Genomic DNA, 25,879 nt, shown 5'->3' on the forward strand with positions numbered 1-25,879 from the left:
GTTTAGTATCACATTTCATTTAAACTATGACAAGTTTTGCATATGAAAAGGTGTGCCGAAACTTAGGTAACATGCTTCAAGAGTTTGCATCCAGCAAAATATAGCCATTGAGACTGTCCCTTGGTCTGCAATGACCCTAAATAAAGTGTGCCTGATCAAAGTGTGAGTGAATTGGAATTGGAGGCAAAATTGCATGAGGACTGTCGGCAGTTGCCTTGTTAAAGTATCCGCATGAAGAGCGGGATAGAGGCTGTCATCCAACCACAGTACAGCCACGTGGCGGATACACGCGATACTGATGTGAAACGATTCGTAGATTTCACTTATTAACAATCCTTGTGTATATACTTAAAACGAAAAGAGGCACCCGTGGCGAGCCACCTCCTCGTGGTGGGTGCTGGGTAACGCTAAGTGCTCGCCAACCCCCCGTGTGGATCCGGGGGCATACTTGGTCCACCAACCCGTTTGCCGTGGGTTGCGGCCCTGTGTCGGTGGAGGACGGGAGTCTGGGGGTTGAGGGCACTGGGGGCCTGTGACCGCGTTCCCTTTGCTCAACACACCCCTTCGACCCTTACTTCACCTAGACGGGAGGTTGAATGGGCCCGGTTCAACCAATCGGCTGGTCATGCCAAGCCCTGTGCATAGATTATAAATTTATTTATCATTGCACAAGTATGATTTGGAATTAATTTTGATTGCTTTTAGTCTTGGCTTTATTGTCTAAAACATGTTTCATGTTGAATTATGTTGTTTTGAACTTTGCCTAGAGTCTTATGCCCAGAAAGCGGTGGCTCATGCGCCAATCTGGTGGAGTAATTATTTATAATTTTTCTGCTGGAGTATATCATCCGGGTATCCTTGGTGCTGCAAGTAGGAAACCCACTTGCAATTAGCATTGTCCTTGTGATACTCCGTGGTGGGTGGGGAGCCCGGATGATGAATCAAAATAATCTTACCATGGACTACCAAACCCCTACAAAAAAAACCAAACGTCAGCTCGACAATGATAATGAACAGAGGTCATCCAACTCAACAGACAATTGGCCACGTTTTCTGGTTCTCAGTAGTGTAGACAAGACACCACTTAAACTAAACCCTTTCGTAATCTCTAAGGGCATATATGGCATTGCAGGTGAGGTGAAGAATATAAAACGTTTGCGTTCAGGATCTTTTCTGATTGAATGCAGCAGGAAACAGCAAGCCACTAACTTGATGAATACAGAAACGTTTGCTGGAATCCAGGGTTCAGTTACTGAACACAGAACACTGAACAGCAGCAAAGGTATCATTAGAGACAGGGATCGTTTGTTGGCCGAAATGTCAGAACTGGACATCGTTTCTGAAATGAAGGATCAGGGAGTCACATATGTCAAGCGATTCACCACCCGGAAAAATAATGATGTCATTCCAACAAATACGTACCTCTTTTCCTTCTCTTCACCAAATCCTCCTAAGTGTGTCAAGGTTGGTTACTGCACTATGTCAGTTGATGTTTACATTCCAAATCCTTTGCGATGTTTCAGATGCCAAAAATATGGTCATGGTGTCAACACGTGCACAAAGCCAATAACATGTGCTCACTGTAGCGAGACTTCACACGTAACTGAAGATTGTGAAAGTACGTTTAAAAAATGCACAAACTGTTCCGGTAATCATTCATCCTTTTCCAAAGACTGTACAGTATGGAAAAAACAAATGGAAATCAACAAAGTTAAATTTACTCAAAATATTAGCTTCGCTGATGCTAAAAAGATTGTTGAATCAACAGTACCCAATGTTTCATATGCATCAGTCATTAAGACACCGTCTGAAAGTTTGTCAAGAGTAAATTCGGCAGTCACTAGTTTTTCCATAGAGTGTCAAACAGATTTGACTTGGGTAACAGCTGACACCCCTCACCTTCTTATACCTGAAGAACAGTCTACTCAGACTTCGGAACCATGTATGAACAGTCAGATCCAAGTTCAGGATCAATCACAGTCATTGCTTCAGTCCACTCAGAAGACTCGTCCAGAAACAAGTTCAAAGAAAACAGTTAAAAATACAGTCAAGACTAGGGCCGAAACAGTGAAAAAAGGTGTCAGAGCTTCAAAGGGTTCGGAGAACCATCTTCAATTATTTAACAAATATGGTTCATTGGAGGACATGGATGTGTCAGAAAACATCCATCCCAGGGCACTTAGCTTGTCGCCCTCCAAAAAAGCAAGGGGTAGATCCCCTATCCATCCACCTAAAAGATAGGTCATTTAACTAATATCGTACAGTATAATTGTAGAGGTCTAAGAACTAATTTCAATGAACTACAGCTTTTAGTCCAGGATCTCACACCATCCGCATTCTGTCTGAATGAAACACATCTGAAACAGACAGATAATTTTAACTTACGCCAGTTTAACGCCTATCATTCTCTTTCCCCTCTGGGTGATAGGGCCACTGGAGGCTCTACTATTCTTATACGGCAAGCTGTTATTCATAGCCCTGTTATACTAAACACTAATCTCCAAGCTGTTGCAGTGCGACTGACTCTGGGTGTAGCATTTACACTATGTTCTCTGGATATTCCGCCTTCTTCAACACTTCAACATACTGACCTTCAATCACTCTATGACCAACTCCCAAAACCATGTGTTATTATGGGTGACCTAAACGGTCACAACCCACTCTGGGGCAGTACTAACACTAACACTAAAGGCAAAATAATTGAAGATTTCATTTCAAATAATGACCTGTGCATATTTAATGATGATTCAAGCACCTATCTGCATCCTGCAACTGGCACTTATTCTTCTCTGGATTTATCTCTTGCTGATTCTAACCTCCTCAATGAATTTGATTGGTCAGTTCATAATGACCTTTGTGGAAGTGACCACTTCCCAACTATCCTCTCAGAAATTACTCCATCCGATTCTCCATCGTTTACAAGATGGAACTCTTCGAAGGCTAACTGGTCTTTATATCAAACTATGTGTCAATCAAAACTGCGACCTGAATGTTTCAGTGATGTAACTGATCCAATTCACACTTTTGCTGACATTCTAAATAAAATAGCTGATGAGTGTATACCACAGTCCTCTACGACTCCACATGTACGAAAACCGTGGTTCAATGCAGATTGTAAACAGGCCAGAAAAGCGAGGAAAAAGGCAGAACATTATTTTCGCCGTCATCCAACTGTCCATAACCTAGACAAATTCAAAATACTGAATGCAAAGGCGCGTCGTACCTTTAAACAACCAAACGCCAATCGTGGAGAAAGTATGTGTCCAAACTTAATTCACGCACGCCAGTGTTCAAAGTATGGAACATGGTTCAAAGAATTAAAGGTAAAGGTTCAAAATCTACCGTACGCCATCTCAAAGATGGTGATAATTTAATTACTGACAAATGTCAAATTGCAAATAAAATTGGCGAAACTCTTGCCAAAAATTCTTCATCAGCAAATTATGTCCCTGAGTTTCAGAGATATCAGAAACAACAGGAGAAGACAAGCATTCATTTTGAATCGGATAACGGTGAAGACTATAATGAAATGTTTTCGTTGCATGAGCTATATACTGCTCTTGAACAAGCTCATGACACAGCAGCAGGTGATGACAATATTCACTATCAGCTGCTGAAACATTTGCCTGAACCATGTCTGGTCACACTTTTAGATATCTTTGACAAAATATGGACATCTGGAAACTTTCCTCCTTCTTGGCGTAATGCCATTGTAATCCCTATACCCAAACCTGGTAAGGATCATACTGATCCTTCCAATTACAGACCGATCTCATTAACCAGCTGTGTCTGCAAAACCATGGAACGAATGGTAAATAACAGATTAATTTGGTATCTGGAAACCAATAACCTCATTACAAATATTCAGTGTGGTTTTCGGAAGAATAGAAGTACCACTGATCATTTGGTACGTTTAGAATCCTTTGTCAAAAATGCTATAGTAAATAAACAACATGCTGTATCGATATTCTTTGATCTCGGGAAAGCGTATGATACCACCTGGAAGCATGGCATTTTAAAGGATTTACATGATTTTGGGTTGAGAGGTCGTTTACCTCATTTTATATCACAGTTTTTAAAAGACAGGCAATTTCAAGTCCGAGTGGGTTCTACCCTGTCTGATCATTATAATCAGGATCAGGGTGTTCCACAAGGCAGTATTTTGTCTGTCACATTATTTAGTATTAAGATAAACAGTTTATCCAAGGTTTTAAACGATTCCATTGATGGATCACTTTTTGTGGATGATTTTAATATTTCTTGCCGAGGTAAAAATATGCATACTATTGAAAGACAATTGCAGTTGTGTTTAAACAAAATAAATAAATGGTGTCTTGAAAACGGCTTTAAATTTTCTCAGTCTAAAACTAATTGTATACACTTTTGTAGAAAATATAAGCCACATAAGGACCCTGAACTATCTCTAAATGGCACTTCCATCAAAGTCGTAAAGGAGGCCAAGTTCTTGGGACTTATTTTCGATTCTCATTTAACCTTCTTACCGCACATTAAATCCCTTAAAGCTAAATGCCTGAAGGCACTTGATTTGTTGAAAGTTGTTTCCAACTCAAAGTGGGGAGGGGATCAAACTACCCTCTTACACTTATATCGATCACTCGTCCGTTCAAAACTTGATTATGGCTCCATCGTATATGGTGGAGCCTGCAAAAGCAACCTTAAACTTCTTGATTCTGTCCACCATCAAGGTTTAAGACTTTGTCTTGGATCTTTTCGAACTTCACCTATTGACAGTCTTTATGTTGAGGCCGATGAACCATCTCTTACACAACGCCGTATAAAATTGTCTTTACAATACATTACTAAATTATACTCCAATAAATCTAACCCTGCCTATAATTGTGTATTCAATCCCCTTCATGAGGATTTGTACGGCAAGAAGTCTTCTCTGGTTCCACCTCTAGGGCTCAGAATTAAACCCTTTCTTTCTTCGACCGGCATTGGGCTGGAAAACATAGCTCCTTTCCGTCTTCTTTCTTCTCCTCCTTGGCAGTTGGTTAGGCCCCAAGTCGACCTAACATTAACTTCATTTAAAAAATCAGAAACTAATGATTTACAATATAAACAAGAATATAATCAATTAAAAAGTACATATAGCAAGTACAAACCCTTATTTACAGATGGTTCCAAGGACGGTGGTGCAGTTGCTTGTGCCACTGTCATTGGATCCAGAACAATATCTTCTAGAATTCCAGATAACAGCTCCATTTTTACTGCCGAAGCAAATGCAATATTAACAGCTCTTAAATATATTCAAAGACACCCCAAACGTAAACAATATATAATCTTTTCTGACTCTCTTTCTTGCCTTCAAGCTATTAAAAATATTTCTTGTAAACACCCACTTTTAATAGAAATCATTGAATTGTATAATGATCTTGCTACCGGCCAATGCGACATCGTCTTTTGTTGGTTACCCAGCCACGTTGGCATTTCTGGGAACACACTCGCTGACCTTGCTGCTAAAGCAGCACTCAACAAATCTGTGACACCAATTCTCATTCCACACACTGATTATAAAGCTACCATTAGGCCTTACATTCGTGATCTGATGCAGAAAAGGTGGGACACTCAAGTCGGTATCAACAAATTACATGAAATACAACCCTACATTGGTTACACCTACGTGGGTTGTCAGTCCAGATTTGAAGAGGTCATCATGCGACGATGTCGCATTGGCCACACAAGATATACGCATGAATATTTACTTAAAGGTGAAGATCCTCCGTTCTGTATCCCTTGTGATGAAAGAATCACAGTCAAGCACGTTTTGCTTGACTGTGTTTAATATTCCATCACAAGGGATAACTATTTTAAATCGGGAACTATGAAGGATCTTTTTAGTAACGTTAGTAATCATTTAATCATTGCGTTTTTAAAAGAATTAGATTTATTACATGACTTGTAAATAGATAAATATTTTAAGATTGGAAGTCGAATCAGGAACTACGATTGTTAGTGGCTGTATCCTCGAAGGGGGTTGAAGTACCGTAAAAATATTGTCCTCCTGAGAGGGTACGTAAGTCCAAAAACTGTTGAAGTCAGATTTATTCTTCCACCTTTTTAGCCGTAGAATATGTGTCATTTTAATTTGTGGCTAATCTTGCATACAATCGCTAGCAGCTGAGGGGATGGTGTAAATCCAGTTAGGGACCATGCAGGTAGCAGAGGTATTGTAAGTCCCCATGGTCACTAGTATGGTGATCTACCCTCTGTTGTTGGCGATCTATGGCCTGTTTTTATATTGTACTGTCCAAATAATGATACTGTTATATTTTTATAAGTTTCCACACTAGTTTTAATATTAACTGTGATAGTCTAGTGGTTTTACTGTCCTTCGTCGACAGGTTCTACATAGTATGCACACATATATATTTTTTATGTCACGTATGTTCTCGTTACGATATGGCTGCAACATTGCCGATGTGACGTTAAATCTTAACTCACTCACTCGTAAATACAAACCACATAAAGTATAAAATTACATGAATAAAAACCGTATATTGGTTACACCTACTTGGGCTGTCAGTCCAGATTTGAAGAGGTCGTTATGCGACGATGTCGTATTGGTCACACCAGATATACGCATAAATACCTTTTGAAAGGTGAGGATCCTCCATTTTGTATCCCTTGTGATGAAAGAATCACGGTCAAGCATTTCTTGCTTGACTGCGTGGAATATTCCACCACAAGGGATACCTATTTTAATTCACGTAGTATGAAGGACCTTTTTCCTAATATCAGTTCTCATTTAATTATTGGATTTTTAAAAGAACTAGATTTATTAAATGAATTGTAAATAGATAATATTTTATTATCGGAAGTTTAATTGCTAACTGTGCTTGTTAGTGACTGTATCCTCAAAGGGGGTTGAAGTACTGTAAAACTATTGTCCTCCAGAGAGGGTACGTAAGTCCACAAACATTCAAAGTAATTTCAAACTTTCCATGTTTTTAATCGTAGAATAAGTGTCTTTTCACTGAATGGCTAGATTTCCCGAATTGCTGACGCCTGAGGGGATGATGTAAATCCAGCTAGGGTCCATGCAGGTAGCAAAGGTACTGTAAGTCCCCATGGTCCCTAGTATGGTGATCTACTTTCAGTTGTTAGCAATCTATAGCCCATTTTTATATTGCATTGTCCTCTATAGATAAATTGTTTTAGGTATAGTTACTAGTTTTATATTCTACTCTGTGATATTCTAGTTCTTTTACTGTCCTTCGTTGACAGGTTTTATAATAGGCATATATTTCATTTCAGAATTAAATGTTCTCGTCACGATATGGCTGAGATACTGCCGATGTGACGTTAAATATTAACTCACTCACTCACTCACTCACTAAAGCGAAAAGTTAGAAATCCGTCAACGAATTCTGTTTACCAATACCTTTTAACGTATTTATTGGTGTAGACTTCATTCATTCAGTCATTCATTCATTCAGTGCAGCATATGACAAATGTCCTACCTTTCCTACACTCTTTACTCCTTTGATAAGTGATGCAAACACAAGTGTCCAAGATGCAAGCAGGGACAGAGCCAGATGCCACTGAACTTGGCCAATTTGATGAACCCCTTCAGACACACCTAGAGCCTTGTGCCTGAAACATTCAGAACAGTCAACCTGAAGACTCAAGGAAGCGCTTACTGGTTACTGTTTGATAAGATATATGTATTTTTTTCCTTTCATTTGTCCTGACTATTATAGTCCCGAGGTAGAATAGGTCTTAAGCAACCCATGCTTGCCATAAAAGGCGACTGTGCTTGTCGTAAAAGGCGACTAACGGGATCGGGTGGTCAGGCTCGCTGACTTTGTTGACACATGTCATTGGTTCCCAATAGCGCAGATCGATGCTCATGTCGTTGATCACTGCATTGTCTGGTGCAGACTCGATTATTTACAGACCGCCGCCATATAGCTAGAATACTGCTGAGTGCGGCGTAAAACTACACTCAATCACTTACTCACTCACTCCTGACTATTAAATAATGATGTAATTTTCCGTCCTGAAGGTGGGCAAGTAGTTGTAATAACGAATGCTTAATACTATTTCTTACTGCCAGAATTCCTCCACATCCGTGTGGACAAATGCAAACTGTGGAACTGTCGTTGCGTTCACGATGCTCTTTGTGTTGGACGGTTGACCATAAGTTTTGTTTCGAGCAATGCTGTTCGCTGTGACATTGCCAAGGGTTTCCTCCAGACAAGACTCCGTGTTCCACTCATTGGTACATGTTGACCAGGGAAGTACAGAAGCACATGACATAACCAGGTAGTAGATTGACCAGGCTATAATGGTCTGGTAGTAGATGACAATGCACGTGCATACAAGGAACTGACCGACGCCAATGCCTGTTGGCATAACAATGACAGATGTTCGCATTGATGCTTTTGATTTTGTTTTCTGAGTGGGGCATGCATATAGAAAATATTATCTATCGAAATTGTTATAGTTATATCTGTGCCATGTAAGTGTATTGCGTGAATAAATAAACACGTTTTATGACTGTAGAATTATTTATAATCATTGAGAATTTATGTCCACTTTAAATACCTTTTAGGATTGGACACACGTCCCATATGTGTGCGCTACTTTTGGCAGCAAACTGACCGATTGAAATCTCGAGAAACATGAGTGGCAGTCCACAAGTCACAAGTAACAGAAGAAACGGGATCAGGAATGCTCCTGAAACATGTTAAACATCGTCCAAATATCTTGATAAACAGAACAGAACACGCGTCTGGAAACACTGCTGTTTATCGGTGTCTGATCTACGTTGGCGTCAATAATCCTGGTCAGTGGAAGTAAGATTGTATGCAGCGAAGACAAACTACATGTCAGTGGGTTCAAAAGACAGGCAAATAACGATACAGAGATAACTGCAACTCACCACCGCCATTCCTGTTACAGATATAGGGAAACCGCCACAGATTGCCGTAGCCGACAATGCAACCCAACACAGACACTACATAGTCCAACTGGTTTGACCAGTTCCCTCTTGCAGGTGACGATATCTCTTGGACGTCTTTGTCATCAGCTGTTTCCATGGCAAGAGTCTCCATATCTGCAGCTGGCACCTGGCAGTGAGGCAAATGTACGTGTTAGGTCATCCTATCCAGTGGCTTTGCAGTGTATGTTCGTAACTCATGGTTGATATTGGTCTTGTTGAATTAACGGCGTCATGAGGAAGAGGATGCAGTGAAATGCTTACAGTAAATGAATGTACGTATGTGCTCTTTTCAGGTAAGTGCATTTATATCTGTGGATTGTGGCGAGATTACAATCTTTATTCTTTGCGTATATGTATCAGGTAAGTACACTCAGGACAGGTACAAATTTAGCATGATGCAATTGTCACAATCTAGAGAGCGATATGTTTGTATATCTTACCACAGTTATAGTATATAAATGGTGATGCAGAGTTGACTGAGGCTAAATCACCAAAAGAAGATATGGACAAGCTCTTCGTTTTTCCAGAAAGCTGATTGTTCCACCGGTGACGTGTCTATAGACGTACATCATTATGCAAACAGTTCAATGAAAGGATGTTTTATTATAGCATAGAATGGGGGTTCTGTGAGATAGTGTAACACTTTTGAAGGTCTTTACGCAACATGAATCCTTGTCTGTCAAAGAACAATTGTCATATATTTTACACTAGAACATGTGGGGAAGGGCGAAGAGTTTGCACAGAAGAGCCCAACAGAAGGTGAACGACACAGAAACTGCATCGTTCTGCAGTTCTCATGGGTATATTGTGCCTTGCTGGCTACATTGTAACGAGCTTGACACAAGTGTGCGCAATAACAGGGTTCCATTCGCTCTTTCCCTATCACAACATGTGTCGCTACTATTTATCTATTCTGAATTATCTATTTATAACTGAATTGACTTGGTTAATCATCATATGGGTTATTTATAGTTCCGAGAAAATTATAAACAACAACATAACGTAATATTTAGGTGATCGTTAACGAGTATGCTCCGTCTCTGTCATCTTCTCGTAAAAGTCCGGGTTAAAATTGGTCTTCAGAAACCAATGCTTGCCGTAAGACGTGACAAACAAGATCGGGTGGTCAGGTTTGCTGACTTATTGACACATGTCATTATATTCCAAATGTGCAGGTAGATACTCCTGGTGTCAGTCGCCGGCCGAAGTGTCTTGCCTAGACTCAATTATTTACAGACCGCCGTCATATTGCTAGGATGTTACTGAGCGCGCCGTTAAACAACGAACCAACCATCCAGAACTGAACTACAGTCATACATGACAGGGTGTGTACGAATACTGCCATGGACCAACGTTGTGTTTGATGAATGTTTCAACAAATGTCCTCATACATCAAGCAGTAGTGAATAATGACAACACACACCTAGACATGTTTTATCCATTTATGCATAGAGATCTGAGGGACAGCAATTTGCACGTTCTAGCAAATCCGTGATTTGGATTCATATCAACGTTGTCGTGTTCCTTGAACATTAGTGCTGACTATTTCACCACGCCTGGGGTCAGACTATTATTTCTTCGGTCCTGAGTATATGGATTTTGCAGAGCAGGAGTTTATTTCCTCGCCGGCCCCGGTTTCATGTGATCACAAGGTATGCAGAATGTAGTGTTTCCTGTCAGCCTGACATTCGACCCCACAATCAACTGACCCATCTCCAGCTCGGTCGTTAATGCTCTTATCCTTCTTTCCATTGGCTAGCCAGGATTTCACTTATCATTATTTCGATATATCTATTTCAGCACGCAACAGGTGTTAAAACCTACAATGTAAATATGTTTTAATATATTACTTTATTTTCACCTTAGTACAGTGGCTGAACTGAAATAGTTAATAATTCATGTATTTTGAAAAAAAAAGATTTCTTGATATCAGCTGATATCAGCGCTGAAACAGTTCAAATAGATAATAGCTTAGTTTTGATCGCATAATCAATAGTGCACGAACATCTCACACGCTGACACGTGATATCGTCCCCTGACAAAACTGAAAAAAAAACGAAGATGAAAGCATAGCTGTCAGCTAAATTCTCATCAGGTTAGTAAACTATATTAAATATGTGTGTGTGTATCTACTATAGCAATAACTCAGTTGTGTTACCTTAAACACAGAACATGTATCCGATCAGAGTAGTGAATTCCGTCAGGGTAGCAAGCGTGTGTAGTAATCGGCAAAGTCGCGAGTAAATGCAAAGTTTCTACTTTAATGCGTATCATATATTCCCTTTGAAACATTATTAACATAAAATAGCTATTGTGAATATGATTGGTATACGAATGTTCTTTAATCATTATTATCTTATTCTGCACACATAATGACAAAGTTTCTCATTGTAAGGTTTCATAGTGTACGACAATATCTGTCTATGCTTATCATTACGCATGCAGGGACAGGTTTCACTCAGTCGGTCTGGTTTGGATCTAAATCTATCGTATTTCGAGTACACGTTATTCTATCGTCTACTATGGTCCCCAGGCACGAACAAGGACCCGTGTCATACATAGGATATGTAATGTGCCGTGCTATACTCTTTTATTTCATGTGTTTATATTGTATCATTCTTACAAAGAATTATCGTCTCTCTATGTTAACATTCAATGGTAAATAAAGGGCTAACACCGAGTACCTTAACACCGATGGTGCTAGATGCAGATCCTCTAAACAGCTACATCGACTCGCCTCTGAACTGTGTAACAGGTCTTTTGATAGCAGTCTGCCCGAGGACCAACCAACCAAAGAAACCCCGACAAAATACTTGAGAGAGAAAATCGAGAGTATTTACAGCAAATTAGTAACTTTGGCTTCAACGCTAGATGACAGCCCCTCCACTCAAGATGACCAGTGCAAGGCGTTTACCTCAGCTACGTCGGGCTGTTTTGATGAAATACAGCCTTTCTCAAGCATTAAAATAAAAAATATAAGTATGTTTCTACCCGAAAAGAGCTGTGATCTGGACCCTATACCAACTCGACTTGTGAAATCATGCCTTGAGGTTAGTTGTGTCAATAAACAACATCAACAGCTGAGTTTAAAACCTTTATACAAGCTGTTATGAGACCAGAGTCCCATCGCCGGTTGTTATTGTAACAACTTGCAGGCCTTCAGTAAATTATCTCTTTTTGCAACTTTTGCGAAATTAATATTAGGGAATCATGCAGGATTATATGATTCATATTTACCGTGGTACACGTATTTCAACGCTTTGTGCATAGGAATATCAACACCAATCTTTAGCAAATACAAACTTTAAAGACCCCGATGGCCATCTGGCAAATTGAAGTATTGCACAGGATGAGACTCATACGGAAGAAAAGTAACTTGGACAAAACGTTTTGCCCAGTGTACCTGCCATGTTAATGTCATGTTGGCCACGCCTATATTACACTATATTAATACATAAACGTGATGTAGCCTGAATGTAACTGTTCACTCTGGACGGTTTGAGAACTGATTTTCATGTCTTGAATGTATTTTATTTGAATATATATACACAGCCATTATGAAATAGAAATATATCATGCTAATACCGTGTCAGTACCTATGTACACATATATTCCCATACAATTACTGAGGTAATTACGTAACTGCCTCGCCGAAATGAAGACTGTCTAGACGTTTTAGAAATATATTATGTCAGTAGCACTATAGCATCCACGTACATCTATATTCGCACATAATGGGAATTGCATTTGTGTAACAGCCTTTCTGAAATGAATATACCTCATATGATTTGGGTAACACATGGTGCAACTATTGTTACAATCTCTTGTACATCCATATTCTTGTTTGAAGATGTAACTATGTAACTGCCTCACTGAAATGAGTGAGTTAACATTTAACCTCACATCGGCAATATCTCAGCCATGTCGTGACAAGGACATCTAATATGAAAATTTAATATATGTCTGCTATAAAACCTGTCAACGAAGGACACTAAAACAACTAGAATATCACAAATGGAATTAAAACTAGCGTGGAAAGTTAAAAACAACATCACCATTTGGACAATACACTATAAAATCAGGCTATAGATTGCCAACACCTGAAGGTAGATTACCATACTAGGGACCATGGGGACTTACAGTACCTTGCTTCCTGCATGGACCCTAGTTGGATTTACACCATCCCTTCAGATGTTAGCAATTTAGTCACATCTAGCCACAAATTAAAAACACACATATACTACGAACAGCGGACAGTTTAAACGTACATGGATTGTTTTGGGACTTACGTACCCTCTCATGACAACAATAATTTTATGGTGCTTCAACCCCCTTTTAGCGTACAGCCACTAACAATTTAAGTTACCATTATTCAAAATGCAACAACTATCTACAGCACATAATATTCCAAATTCAGTCATGAAATCAATTTCTTTAAAAACAAAACAATGATTAAATGAGAACTAACGCTGTTAAAAACATCCTTAACGGTTTTTACAGTAAAATGCTTATCCCTTGTGATGGAAAATTCAACACAGTCAAGCAGGATATGTTTGTCCGTGACACTCTCATCACAAGGGATACAAAATAGAGGATCCGCACCTTTTAAAAGGTATGCATGAGTATACCTGGTATGGCCAATACGACATCGTCTTAAAAAAACCTCTTCAAATTTGGACTGGCAGCTCAAGTACGTGTAACCAATATACGGTTTTATTTCATGTAATTTATTTATACCTACTTGGCTGTCCCACTTCTTCTGTTTTCAGATCACTAATGTAAGTTCTAATGCTAGTTTTGTAATCAGTGTATGGAATAAGAAGTGGTGTCACAGATTTGTTGAGTGCTGCCTTGGCAGCAAGATCGGCAATTGCGTTACCAGAAATGCCCACGTGGCTGGGTAATCAACAGAAGACGATGTCGTATTTGCCGGTAGCAAGATTATTATACTATTCCATAATTTCAATTAAAAGTGGATGTTTACAAGAAATATTTTTAATAGCCTGAAGACAAGAAAGAGCGTAGGAATAGATTATATACTGTTTATATTTAGGGTGTCTTTAAATATATTTAAGAGCCGTTCGTATGGCTTTAGCTTCAGCTGTAAAAATAGAACTGTTATCTGGTACTCTATGGGATATTGTTCTGGATCCAGTGACAGTGGCACAGGAGGAGAAGAAAGAAGTCGGGAGGGAGCTATATTTTCCAGCGCAATGCTAGAAGTAGCAAGAAATGGCTTAATTCTGAACCCAAGAGGCGGAACAAGGGAAGACGTTTTGTTATACAAATCCTCATAAAAAGGATCAAAGACACAAATAAATGCGGGATTAGACTGTTAGAAGCTAATTTTGTAATGTATTGAAGATAAAGTTTTATACGACGTTGGTTGTGAGAAGGCTCATCAGTTTCGACGTAAAGACTGTCGATAGGAGAGGTTCTAAAAGAACCAATACAAAGTCTTAGGCCTTAGTGGTGGACAGAATCAAGTAGTTTTAGGTTGCTTGACAGACTCCACCATATACGACGGAGCCATAATCAAGTTTAGATCGCACCAGTGATCTATATAAGTGAAGAAAGGTAGTTTGATCCCCTCCTCATTTTGAATTAAAAGCAACCTTTAATAAATCGAGTGCCTTCAGGCATCTGGCTTTAAGGGGTTTAATATGCGGCAGAGAGGTCAAATGTGAATCGAAAATATGTCCCAAGAACTTGGCCTCCTTCACCACTTTGATTGGGGTACCACTTGAGATAGTTCTGGGTCTTTATGAGGTTTGTATTTACGACAGAAGTGTATACAATTTGTTTTTGATTTAGAAAATGTGAAGCTCTTTTCAAGACACCATTTATCTATTTTGTTTAAACACAACTGTAGTTGCCGTTCAATAGTATGCATATTTTTTCCACGACAAGAAATATGAAAATCATCCACAAATAACGATCCATCTATTGAATCGTTTAAAACTTTAGATAAACTGTTGATCTTGATGCTTAAAAGAGTGACAGACAAAATACTGCCTTGTGGAACACCCTGATCCTGATTGTAATGATCAGACAGGGTAGAACCCACTCGGACTTGAAACTGTCTGTTATTTAAACAATTGGCTATAAATTGAGGTAAACGACCTCGCAAGTCGAAGTCATGTAAGTCTCTTAAAATACCATATTTCCATGTTGTGTCATATGCTTTTTCAAGATCAAAAAAGATAGACAAAGCATGTTGTTTATTAATTAGTGCATTTATAACAAATGATTTTAAACGCACTAAGTGATCGACAGTACTTCTGTTTTTGCGGAAACCACACTGTATATCAGTTATAGGATTATTTCTTTCCAAGTACCAAACTAGTCGATTATTTATCATGCGTTCCATGGTCTTGCAAACACAGCTAGTTAAAATTGGTCGATAATTGGACGGATCCGTATGATCACGTCCAGGATTAGGTAATGGTACTACTATAGCATCACGCCATGAGGGAGGAAAGTTACCCGATGTCCAAATATCATCAAAAATAGTCAGCAGAGTTTGAAAACATAATTTTGGTAAGTGCTTCAGGAGTTGTTAATGTATCATATCAGCTACTGTAGCAGTATCGTGGGCTTGGTCAAGGGCGGTCTAGAGCTCATGAATAGAAAATAGTTCATTACATTATTAGAACTGAAGTTAATAGTTTTCTTTTCTTGGGGTATTTTTGGTATTGTTGGAATTTAGCGAGAGTTTCACCAAGTTTATTTGCAATATCTGATTTATCTTTAAGTAAGTGATCTCAATGTTTAAGATGATGAGCACCAGATTTAGTACCTTTACCTTTAATTTTCTGGACCATGTTCCATACCTATTTTGAATTCATAATTTTGCCAAGATTGGTGTTTATTCTGTTTACGCCGCGTTTTAGCATTTAAAAGTTTTAAATTTATTTAAATTGTGCACCATAGGACGGCGACATTTGCATTCATCACTGAAGCATGGTTTTCGAATGTGTGGAACTGCCGAGGACTTTGGTATACACTCATGGGCTATGGAGTTCATTTCAACAGAGAACATTTAATAGCATCAGGAACGTCAATAAAACGTTCAGGTTTAAGTTTTTCAGCACACAGTGTTTCATATAAAGCCCAGTTTGCCTTTTTGAAATTCTGCCTTGATGGTGGAGGAACATCAGATGGAGTTACAGGTTTTAGTATAGTAGGAAAATGGTCACTTCCATAGAGGTCATCGTGGACTGACCATTTAATTCATTGAGTAGTTCTGAATTTGTGAGTGACAAGTCGAGAGCAGAATAGGTTCCTGTACCAGGTTGTAAATATGTGTTGCAACCATCATTATAAATACATAAGTCATTGTCAGAACAAAACTCCTCCAGTAATTTACCTTTAGCCTTTGTAGTTAAACTACCCCAGAGTGGGTTGTGCCCATTCAGATGTCCCATTATAATATCGTACTTCGGGAGTCATCGGTTTTGTGAAACGTCAAAGACGGAGAGATCTAGAGAGGGCATAATATAAACGCAACGTGCAAAGTTAGTCGTACTGCATCAGCCTGCAGATTAGTAGTAAGTGAAACGGGGCTTTGGATAATGTTCTCTTTGACTAGAATGGGATATCCTCCCGTGGCCTTATCACCTGGAGGTGGAAAACAATGATATGCTTTGTAATGACGAAGGTCCAAAGTATCTGTCTGTTTTAAATATGTTTCTTGGAGACATATCGTTGAAGGTGTAAAATCTTGAACTAATAGCTGTAATTCATGTAAATTAGTCCTCAATCCCCTGCAGTTCCACTGTACAATATTAATGGAATGAACTATCTTTTGGGGGGATTTATTGGGGATCTACCCCGCACTCTTTTGGAGGGCGACAAGCTATGTGCCCTAGAATGGACGTTTTCAGATACGTCCATGTCTTCAAGAGACCCGTATTTATTAAACAATTGAACTTTATTTTGTGACCCCTTGGGAGCTCTGCCACTTTGTTGTTTTGAAACATCAGGCTTATGCTTAGATTTACCTTTAGCAGTTTGTTGTCTATCAGTTGTAGATTGAGACTCAGTGCGTGACTGTGAAGATGATTTATGATCAGAAGATTTTGATGTACTAGGAAGTGATTCCTCAGTCTAGGATGATATAGCAAGGTATAAAACCTTTGGGGAGTCGGAACTGACCTAAGTCTAGGTACGAGGGGATGTCATTACGTTTTGAGCCTTGCATAGCACAACACAAAATCTTGGTATGAACCACATTTATTTTTCAACATAGTCAAGACACTAGTTGCCAGTCGCTGATGCCATCTCTGTAGAAGGCGCCATTTTGGTCCTCAAACCAAGCCTCAGTAGCAGCAATAAGCTCATTGTCATCCTGAAATCTACGACGATGCAAGTATTTCTTGAGATTTGGGAACAGATGGTAATGACTTGGTACCAAGTCTGGAGAGTAGGGAGGATGCGGCAAGATTTTGTACCCTCATTCCTGGACAGCAGCGGCTGCAACGCGAGAGGTGTGTACTGGAGCATTGTCTTGATGTAGAAGAATAACACGTCTGATCTTGCCCCGGGGCTTCTCCTTGATTGACTGTCGCACTTGCCTCAACAAGTTAGCGTAATATTCCCCATTCATTGTTCTTCCTTTTGGTAAGTAATCTATGTGGATGACGCCTTTGCTATCCCAGAAGACTGTCGCCATTACCTTCTGCACTGATCTGGAGGCTTTGAACTTTTTGGTCCTGGGAGAAGTGACATGTTTCCATTCCATGGATTCTTGTTTGCTCTCAGGATCATAGTGGTGAATTCACACAGGTTACTAGTCTAACATGAAAATCTTCTGGATTCTTGTTGTATCTGGTTAGCATGGAGTTGGTTATGGTGACCCTTGTTTGCTTCATTTCATTAGCCATGGTTGGTGTCATATGGTTCATCATCCAAGCTCCCCACTCATCATGGAGTATCATAAGGACAATGCTAAAGCAAGTGGGCCTCCAGCTTGCAGCATCAAGGATACCCGGATGATATACTCCAGCAGAAGAATTTAAAGATTAATAAGTCCACCACATTGGCCCATGTGCCACCGCCTTCTGGCATAGGACTCTAGGCAAAAACATAAATTTGTAAAACTGAAATTCAGAAGGTTAAAAAATCGACCAAGACCTAAAAATACACAAATTACAATTCTGACAATTTCATGCAACATTACATAAAGCAATACTCAGGGATTGGCGTGACCAGCCGATTGGTTGAACCGGGCCCATTTAACCACCCGTATAGGTGAAGTTAGGGCCGAAGTGGTGTGTTCAGCATTAGGAACACTGGTCCTGCTACCAACCACCAGGATCCCCCTCCTCCATCGACACAGGGCTGCAAACCACGGCAAACGGGTTGGTGGACCAAAGATGCCCCCGGGTCCACGACGGGGGTGAACGGCTCTTGGCGTTACCCTGCACCCACCACGAAGAGGTGGCCGTTCACGGGTGCCCTCACTAGTACTGGATTGAATAAAATATCTTAAAAAAAGAAAAAAATGGACAAAAGTACTCTGAACAAGTACTGACTTGTATCTTATTTTCCATTCGTCTCGAGGGTGTGAGAGAAGGCTGTCTGTATCCTCCTCTCTGAACATCTGAAGAAACACAACTTGCTTGACAAACATGAATCTGCATATCGACCAAACTACTCCACTGAAACAACACATAAAAGTCACCAATGACATTCTAACAGAAGCAGACAAAGGAACTTTATGACCACAGGTTCTTCTAGATGTTTCGGCGGCCTTTGACACTAATGACCATCACACACTGCTGTCAAGAATGGAAAGAGACCTGAAAGTAAAGGGCACTGTTCATTCGTGGTTGCAATCCTACCTGACAGATCGATCTCACGTAGTTAAGATTGAGAGCAAAACATCAAGGCTTACAGATCTCAGGAGTAGTGTCCCTGACGGTTCTGTGCTAGGACCGGTGCTCAAGTCTGTAAACACTACACCACTGCGGAGAATAGCAGACAAGCATCAAGTTAACCAATATCAATATGCAGACGACAATTTCTCTTTCACTCCCTGCCACGGAAACTCTGCCATCTTTGGATCTTCTATGTGATTCCTGCAATGGCATACAATGGATGGCTAAAAACCTACTGAAATGTAATGAAGGTAAAACAGAATTCCTCCTTACTGGATGAAAGCAAGACTCTACTAGACAAGCCAAGATTCTTTCCAGGTAGGAAATACTACCCCCAGCTTCGAGAAGAATCTAGGAGTTATTCTCGATGTAAATCTAAAGGTGAACAAGCATATCTCCAACAGCATTAGCATAGCTCACATACATCTCAGAAACATCGGAAAACTCTTCAATTATCTGAGAGCTGATGCTACTTCAAAACATGTACTATCTCTGGCCATATCCCGAGCTGATTACTGTAACAGCCTTCTCAACAACGTCAACCAAGATCAGCTACATCAGGCAATCCTAAACACTGCTGCAAGAATCATTACAAAGTCTAAAGTCTCCGATCACATTACTCCAATACTAAAAGATTTACACTGGCTACCAATCACTGCAAGAATTTGTCTAAAAAATCATTGTAACGATGTGTCTGAACAGAATGGCCCCTGGCTACCTCGCAGAGTTACTGCCCCGTATCAGTCCTCACGCTCACTGAGATCACAACAGCAAGTGCTAGAGACACTACTAAACATCAAAACCAGCTCTGGCTGAAAGTCATTCACTTTCAATGCAGCAATGGAATGGAATGTTTAGGCGATACATAAACTCAAAACCAGCATCCCACTATTTTATTAGTTTGTGTATCATGTATCACGCTTTTAGATTTAAAGGCCTTTGCGAGACAATGCTAGAAAAGGCTACAAAAAAGGTATTCTTCAAGTCACCTTACTGGCTTTGCCTGGAAAATGTTCATTGCAAACAATACAACTTAGGACATGTCCATGTTTAGGTTATTTGACAAATAGCCAGCCTGTGTGTTCTGAGTAACCTGTCATCTAAGGTCATATTCACTCTGCTGGGACATCTGCCTGTTCGTGTATTGCGGATATCATACGTGATTATGAGGGCTATCACGTCAAACTGCAATATTCGAGTGAGGAATACCCAAGGTAATTAAACAGTGACAATGAAGATGTTAATATGTGTACATAAATATACTGACTCACGGCACATGGTGCACTGTTAAACTGTTAACATCATTACCCTGCTTAATGACTTGATGACTGAGAGCCATACAACTCAGGCTGCTAAAATATGTATAATGCAAGTAATAACTTGTATTCGTGCATCAGTCCAAATGTTTATTATTATTATTTGTGTTATCTGTACAAGCACTTTCATGTTATTCCGGTGTGAAAGGTAGTGTAACGTAGTGTAAAGATAATGTAGAGGTTAGATTTAGATTTTGACAAACTGGCTTAATGTCAGTTGTTGACACAAGGAAAACGAGTATGAATGCACACGTTGTGCAAGAATGACGTTGCTCATCCGACTTGTACAGGCCTCCATGTATAAAACACGAAGCAAGTCCTGGATGGGAGGTAACTCGAGTGCCTCATTTAAAAGAAAACTACTGCTATTTACTGCCCCTAGCAAAAGCGCCTAAAGGAATGAACAACAGAAAGAGTCCTGGCCTGATGGCTTTACATTGGAATTCGACAAATTCTTTTTGAAAGACATGGTTATGGTTCTACTTAATTCATTAAATGATGTCTACAAAAAAGAACATTGTCAGTTCCGATGGTTAAAAATGGTTATATCTTCGCAACACATGTTACAAATTGTGTAATTATTGCAAATCCTTTTTGGATAGATGTATTTAAAATTGGTTTAATATTGTTAGAATATACAACGGATTTGTGAAAAATGTAAAAACTGAATGTGATCTTCTTTCCCAAAGAATTTGGAGTAATGATAACAAAAAAGGTGTAATATTCGTAAACGATTTATTGAATGAAAACAGCAGATTTCATTCTAAGGAAGATTGTTGTGCTTTCACTCCCAAGACACAGACTTTCTTAAATATGAGGGCGTTAACAATATAAGGGCAGTGATATTCTACTCTATCCGGATGTAAACTATGTAATAATGTATATTCGGTTATAATGTAATGTACAGTCGCCTGGGACATCAGAAAGTGGATGATATGTTAACTGATTCAGGCTTTGTTAAACTCCCTTGCTTTGAAAAGTGTGAATGTGTCACTGGTTAGCACTACTCGGACCTTGACTGGAAATGTTTCAACTTGATAAAATGTACTCCTGAAAGTCCTGAATTTAAGATGGTTGCAGTACAGAATCATTCACAGAATATTATCAACCGTTTCCTCTGAGAAATAAACTGTGTGGATAGCCCTTTTGCAACGATTATGACGAAACAATCTAATTTATCACATCACCTGGGATTGTAACAAGGCGTCAACTGAAAATATGGCTCAGAGTTGTAGATGTAGAATTGCGTTTCACAAATTCCCAGCACTAGAAAAATAAGCTGGTTTCCGGAACACTGCAACTGCAGTTAATGTTTGGGATATAAGGAAAGCATAACTATGCACTAGATGCGATATTTATTTTAATCAAGAATATTATATCCAACTGTGGTAAGTATTTTATGAGTCAAATCATAGAGTAATATGATACCACAAAATGTATATACATTTACCGTGACTAGGAAGCTAACTTCCTAAAACTTCCTAAAAGTGTCCGGCTTACACAGTTGTTGAATATGTAAATGTGTTTGATGTACACGTATCAATGTTTAATAATGCTTCAATAATTTCTGTTCACATAAACTACAAAAAGGAAACGCACGGGTAGTATTTTTCCATTAACTTTTCGAATTTGAATCATTGGTGTCTATGTAATCATTATATCCATTTCCGAGTTTGAATCCATTGTAATTGAGGACAACTCGCCAAAACGCACCAAAATCTGTTTTCCTCAATAAATGCAATACATTGTGAACGGGAAGAAATTCATGCTTTTCCTTTTGCATTCACATTCCATGTATCATTTCCAATAAAAGTCATGGGGTTTCAATGCCTTTGCGACAGTTGACAATCCTAAATTGGTCTAGACTTACTGAGGTTCACCTGTTTTTATACTGTACTGTCCAAATAGTGATACTATCATTTTTTAAGTTTCCACGCTAGTTTTAAAACAAACTGTGATAATCTAGTATTTTTACTGTCCTTCGTAGACAGGTTCTTCATAATATCCATATGTATTCTTTTTGTCATATATGTTCTCGTCACGATATGGCTGCGATATTGCCGATGTGACGTTAAATATTAACTCACTCACTACTGAGGTTCAGCGCAACGATGCGATTAGTCATTTGGAGGCTGGGGAGTCTCAGTCTGCGATTGCAAGGCAACTGAATGTGTCACAGAGTACTATAGCAAGACTTTGGCATCGCTACCAGCAGCAAGGGTCAACACGTGATCGCCCCAGGTCAGGTCCACCCCATGTCACCACGCCCGCTCAGGACAGGTTTATTCGGCTTCCACATTTGCGGAACAGGTTCACCACAACATCCTCAACAACAATGGTTGTGCCAGGACTCAGAACAATTTCTGATCAGACTGTGAGGAACCGCTTACGTGAGGCTGTATTCGTTCCAGAAGACCTTTGCGGGGGCCTGTCCTTACACGTCAACATCGGCAACAACGCAGACAGTGGTGTCGCCAACATCTCCCATGGTCATTGCAAAGGTTTAGAACTGTTATCTTCAGTGATGAGTCACGTTACATGCTGCGACGTCCCCACGGAAGGGCACGTGTATATCGACGTCGTAACGAACGCTACGCTGCACATTGTGTACAGGAAGTGGACAGATTTGGTGGACAGTGTCATGTTTTGGACTGATATCTCATACAGTGGCAGGACAGATCTCATTCAGATCAAGGCAATTTGACAGCTCGATGTTACATCAGGGCTCATGCCCTTCCTTTCATGAACCACCAGAACGTCATTTTTTTCAGCACAACGCTCGGCCGCATACAGTACGAATAACCAGGGATTCCCTTGCCCAGAACAACGTTTAGGTTCTTGGTCCTCACGATCACCGGATCTTAACCCTGTTGAACATTTGTAGGGCGAATTGGATCGTCGTGTGCGACATCCTGACCCTGAGCCACAGACGTTACCTGCTGTGTTTGTGGCCTTGAGGAAGAGTAGCAACTTATTCCCAGGCACGTCATCCGGAATCTGGTCCAGTCTATGGGACACCAATGCCAGGCAACCATTGCTCTTCGACCTTGACCTTGGAACACTTTTCGTTTGTGACGTAACTTTCGTGCAGCATTGGAAGGCTGAATGTTCATTCAGGTTTTCTTCATGACTGGCCTGTATTGATAACAATTTTCAGTTATGCGAGTAGTATACTTGCCTTTCTTACTTTAGCTGTGATAGGTGACTGATATGTGAAATTACTTTGGAGATCACACTTTCTAGTACTGTTCCTTTTATGTGAATATCCTGAAATTCTATGATCTCATATCTAAGGAGACGCTTTCAGAGAGATTTGCTTCGATCTGGCTCTCCACGCGTGACGTCACATCAGTAAGACGGCAAATTCGGCTGATTCCAAACTTCCAGTTTGACTGCTCTAGTTACGTCAAGCCCGGAATCAGCCATGTGATATTAGCTGAACTGGGTCAAGCGTTAGTTCAGACATGGAAGAACATTGCCCAAGGTATCTTCAATCACTTCGTGTCATCTTTGTCAAGTCTGCAACAACAACAATGGTGACACACGCTACTGAACTTATGAATCACACCACATCTCGTCAAGGGCGTATCACGCGACAAACCATGCAGATTTAGATTTTGTCCGGTCAACAGTTAAACGGAGAATAAAGAAATAAATAAAGAAAACAACAAAGATCATGTTATTATCTGTTTGCATGAAAACGTTGCTTACAACAAATAATACAGAGTTACTGAGTAGTGCAGTTATTTGTAAACATAGTTCGTATTTGCCACGAAAAAATAGAGAATTATGTTTACATTTAAGTCAAATTTTACACACTTTGCAGTAAATGTTGTTGAAGTGTCTTCATTCAAGGAATGACCATCAAAGATTATATAATGCATTTACACCGTGCCCCAGCAGGATACATGTAGCTGGACACAAAAAAGTAGTTCAACAAAAGAAACATAAAAACTTACAGAAAAGTATTCAACACACAGAATACAAAAAATTAGTCTTAAATGCAAGGAACATAGAGAACACACAAAAAAGTAGCCCAACACAAAGACCTATAGTCCAACACACTGAAAAGTAGTCCAACACATAGAAATGTAGTCCAACGCACAGAAACGTAGTACAACACAAAGACCTATAGTCCAACACACTGAAAAGTAGTCCAACACACAGAAATGTAGTCCAACATACAGGAACGTAGTGCAATACACAGACAAGTAGTCAAGCCTACAAACCTTTTTTGTCTACTCCATGAAGAAAGGATATTCTTTGTTTTGTTCTAAATTTATATCTGTTACTGGATGTACAAATGTCTTCTTCGCGATTGCCAATCGGTTTGTATGTAGCTTGCACACATTTCGATACTGCCAAAGCAGCAATAGATATGTGTATGTCCAGTTTTGAATAGTGCCTTGCATATTTCCAATATCTCAATATGTAATATTTTGACAAACCTTTTTGATAAAAGGCTACAAGCATGGTTTGACAACATCAATATTATCCATGGATATCAAGCTGGCTTTAGGCCTAGATACTCAACCACTGACCATATCTTCACCTTAAAGGCAATAGTACAGAAGTTCCTCTCTAAACCAAAAGGCACCCGTGGCGAACCACCTCCTCGTGGTGGGCGCTGGGTAACGTTAAGAGCTCGCCGACACCTCCGTAGTGGACCCAGGGGGATATTTGGTCCACCAACCCGTTTGCCGTGGGTTGCAGCCCTGTGTCGGTGGAGGAAGGGATCCTGGTGGTTGAGGGCAATAGGGGCTTGCAAACGTGTTCCTGTTGCTCAATACACCATTTTGGCCCTGACGGGAGGTCGAATGGGCCCGGTTCGACCAATCGGCAGGTGATGCCAAGCCCTGTGCATGGAGAATATATATCATTGCACAAATTGTATTTGGATTTTTACTTTCGGTCTTAGCCTATTTGTTCATGAACTTTTCTGATTTTAAAATGCATTTTTTAAGTTCTGAACTTTTGCCTAGAGTCTTATGCCCAGAAGGCGGTGGCTCATGGAGCAATCTGGTGGATTAATTATTTCTGATTCTTCTATTGGAGTATATCATACGGGTATCCTTGGTGCTGCAAGCTGGAGGCCCGCTTGCTTTAGCATTGTCCGTGTGATACTCCGGGGTAGAATAGGCCTTCAGCAACCCATGCTTGCCATAAAAGGTGACTATGCTTGTCGTAAGAGGCGACTAACGGGATCGGGTGGTCAGACAAGCTGACTTGGTTGACACATGTCATCGGTTCCCCATTGCGCAGATTGATGCTCATGTTGTTGATCACTGGATTGTCTGGTCCAGACTCGATTATTTACAGACCGTCGCCATATAGCTGGAATATTGCTAAGTGCGACGTAAAACTAAACTCACTCACTCACTCACTCCGTGGTGGGTGAGGAGCTCGGATGATGAACCATATTACACTAACCATGGCTTATGAAACTCCAATAAAAAAACCAAAACGTCCACTTGATATTGACCCTGTTGATACTGACCATAGACCGTCTGCATCGATTGAGTATTGGCCACGTTTCATTGTGATTGAGACTCCTGACAAGACAACTTTGAAGTTGAACCCCTTTGCTGTATCCAAAGGTAGTCAACGCATTGTTGGGGATGTGAAGAACATAAGACGCTTACGTTCGGGTGCCCTGCTAGTCGAGTGCGGGAAAAAGCAACAAGCAACAAATCTGATGGATATTAAATCTTTTG

The 25,879-nt window shown here is 39.9% G+C and overlaps 1 protein-coding gene across 1 annotated transcript in view; it reads right to left on the reverse strand.

The window, feature by feature from the left end:
- The window catches only part of LOC137258673 (sodium- and chloride-dependent glycine transporter 2-like), an 86,360-nt gene that overhangs the window by 29,445 nt on the left and 31,036 nt on the right, over nt 1-25,879 (reverse strand). Inside the window, exons 2-5 of the mRNA XM_067796364.1 lie at nt 8,909-9,095; nt 8,572-8,703; nt 8,075-8,369; nt 7,485-7,617 (exon numbers count right to left, since the gene is read on the reverse strand). Coding sequence (XP_067652465.1) covers nt 7,485-7,617; nt 8,075-8,369; nt 8,572-8,703; nt 8,909-9,080 — 732 coding nt within the window. The 5' untranslated portion in view covers nt 9,081-9,095. The remainder of the gene's footprint in view (nt 1-7,484; nt 7,618-8,074; nt 8,370-8,571; nt 8,704-8,908; nt 9,096-25,879) is intronic.

The sequence above is a fragment of the Haliotis asinina genome, chromosome 12 (genome assembly GCF_037392515.1).
Source record: "Haliotis asinina isolate JCU_RB_2024 chromosome 12, JCU_Hal_asi_v2, whole genome shotgun sequence".
Taxonomy (NCBI): domain Eukaryota; kingdom Metazoa; phylum Mollusca; class Gastropoda; order Lepetellida; family Haliotidae; genus Haliotis; species Haliotis asinina.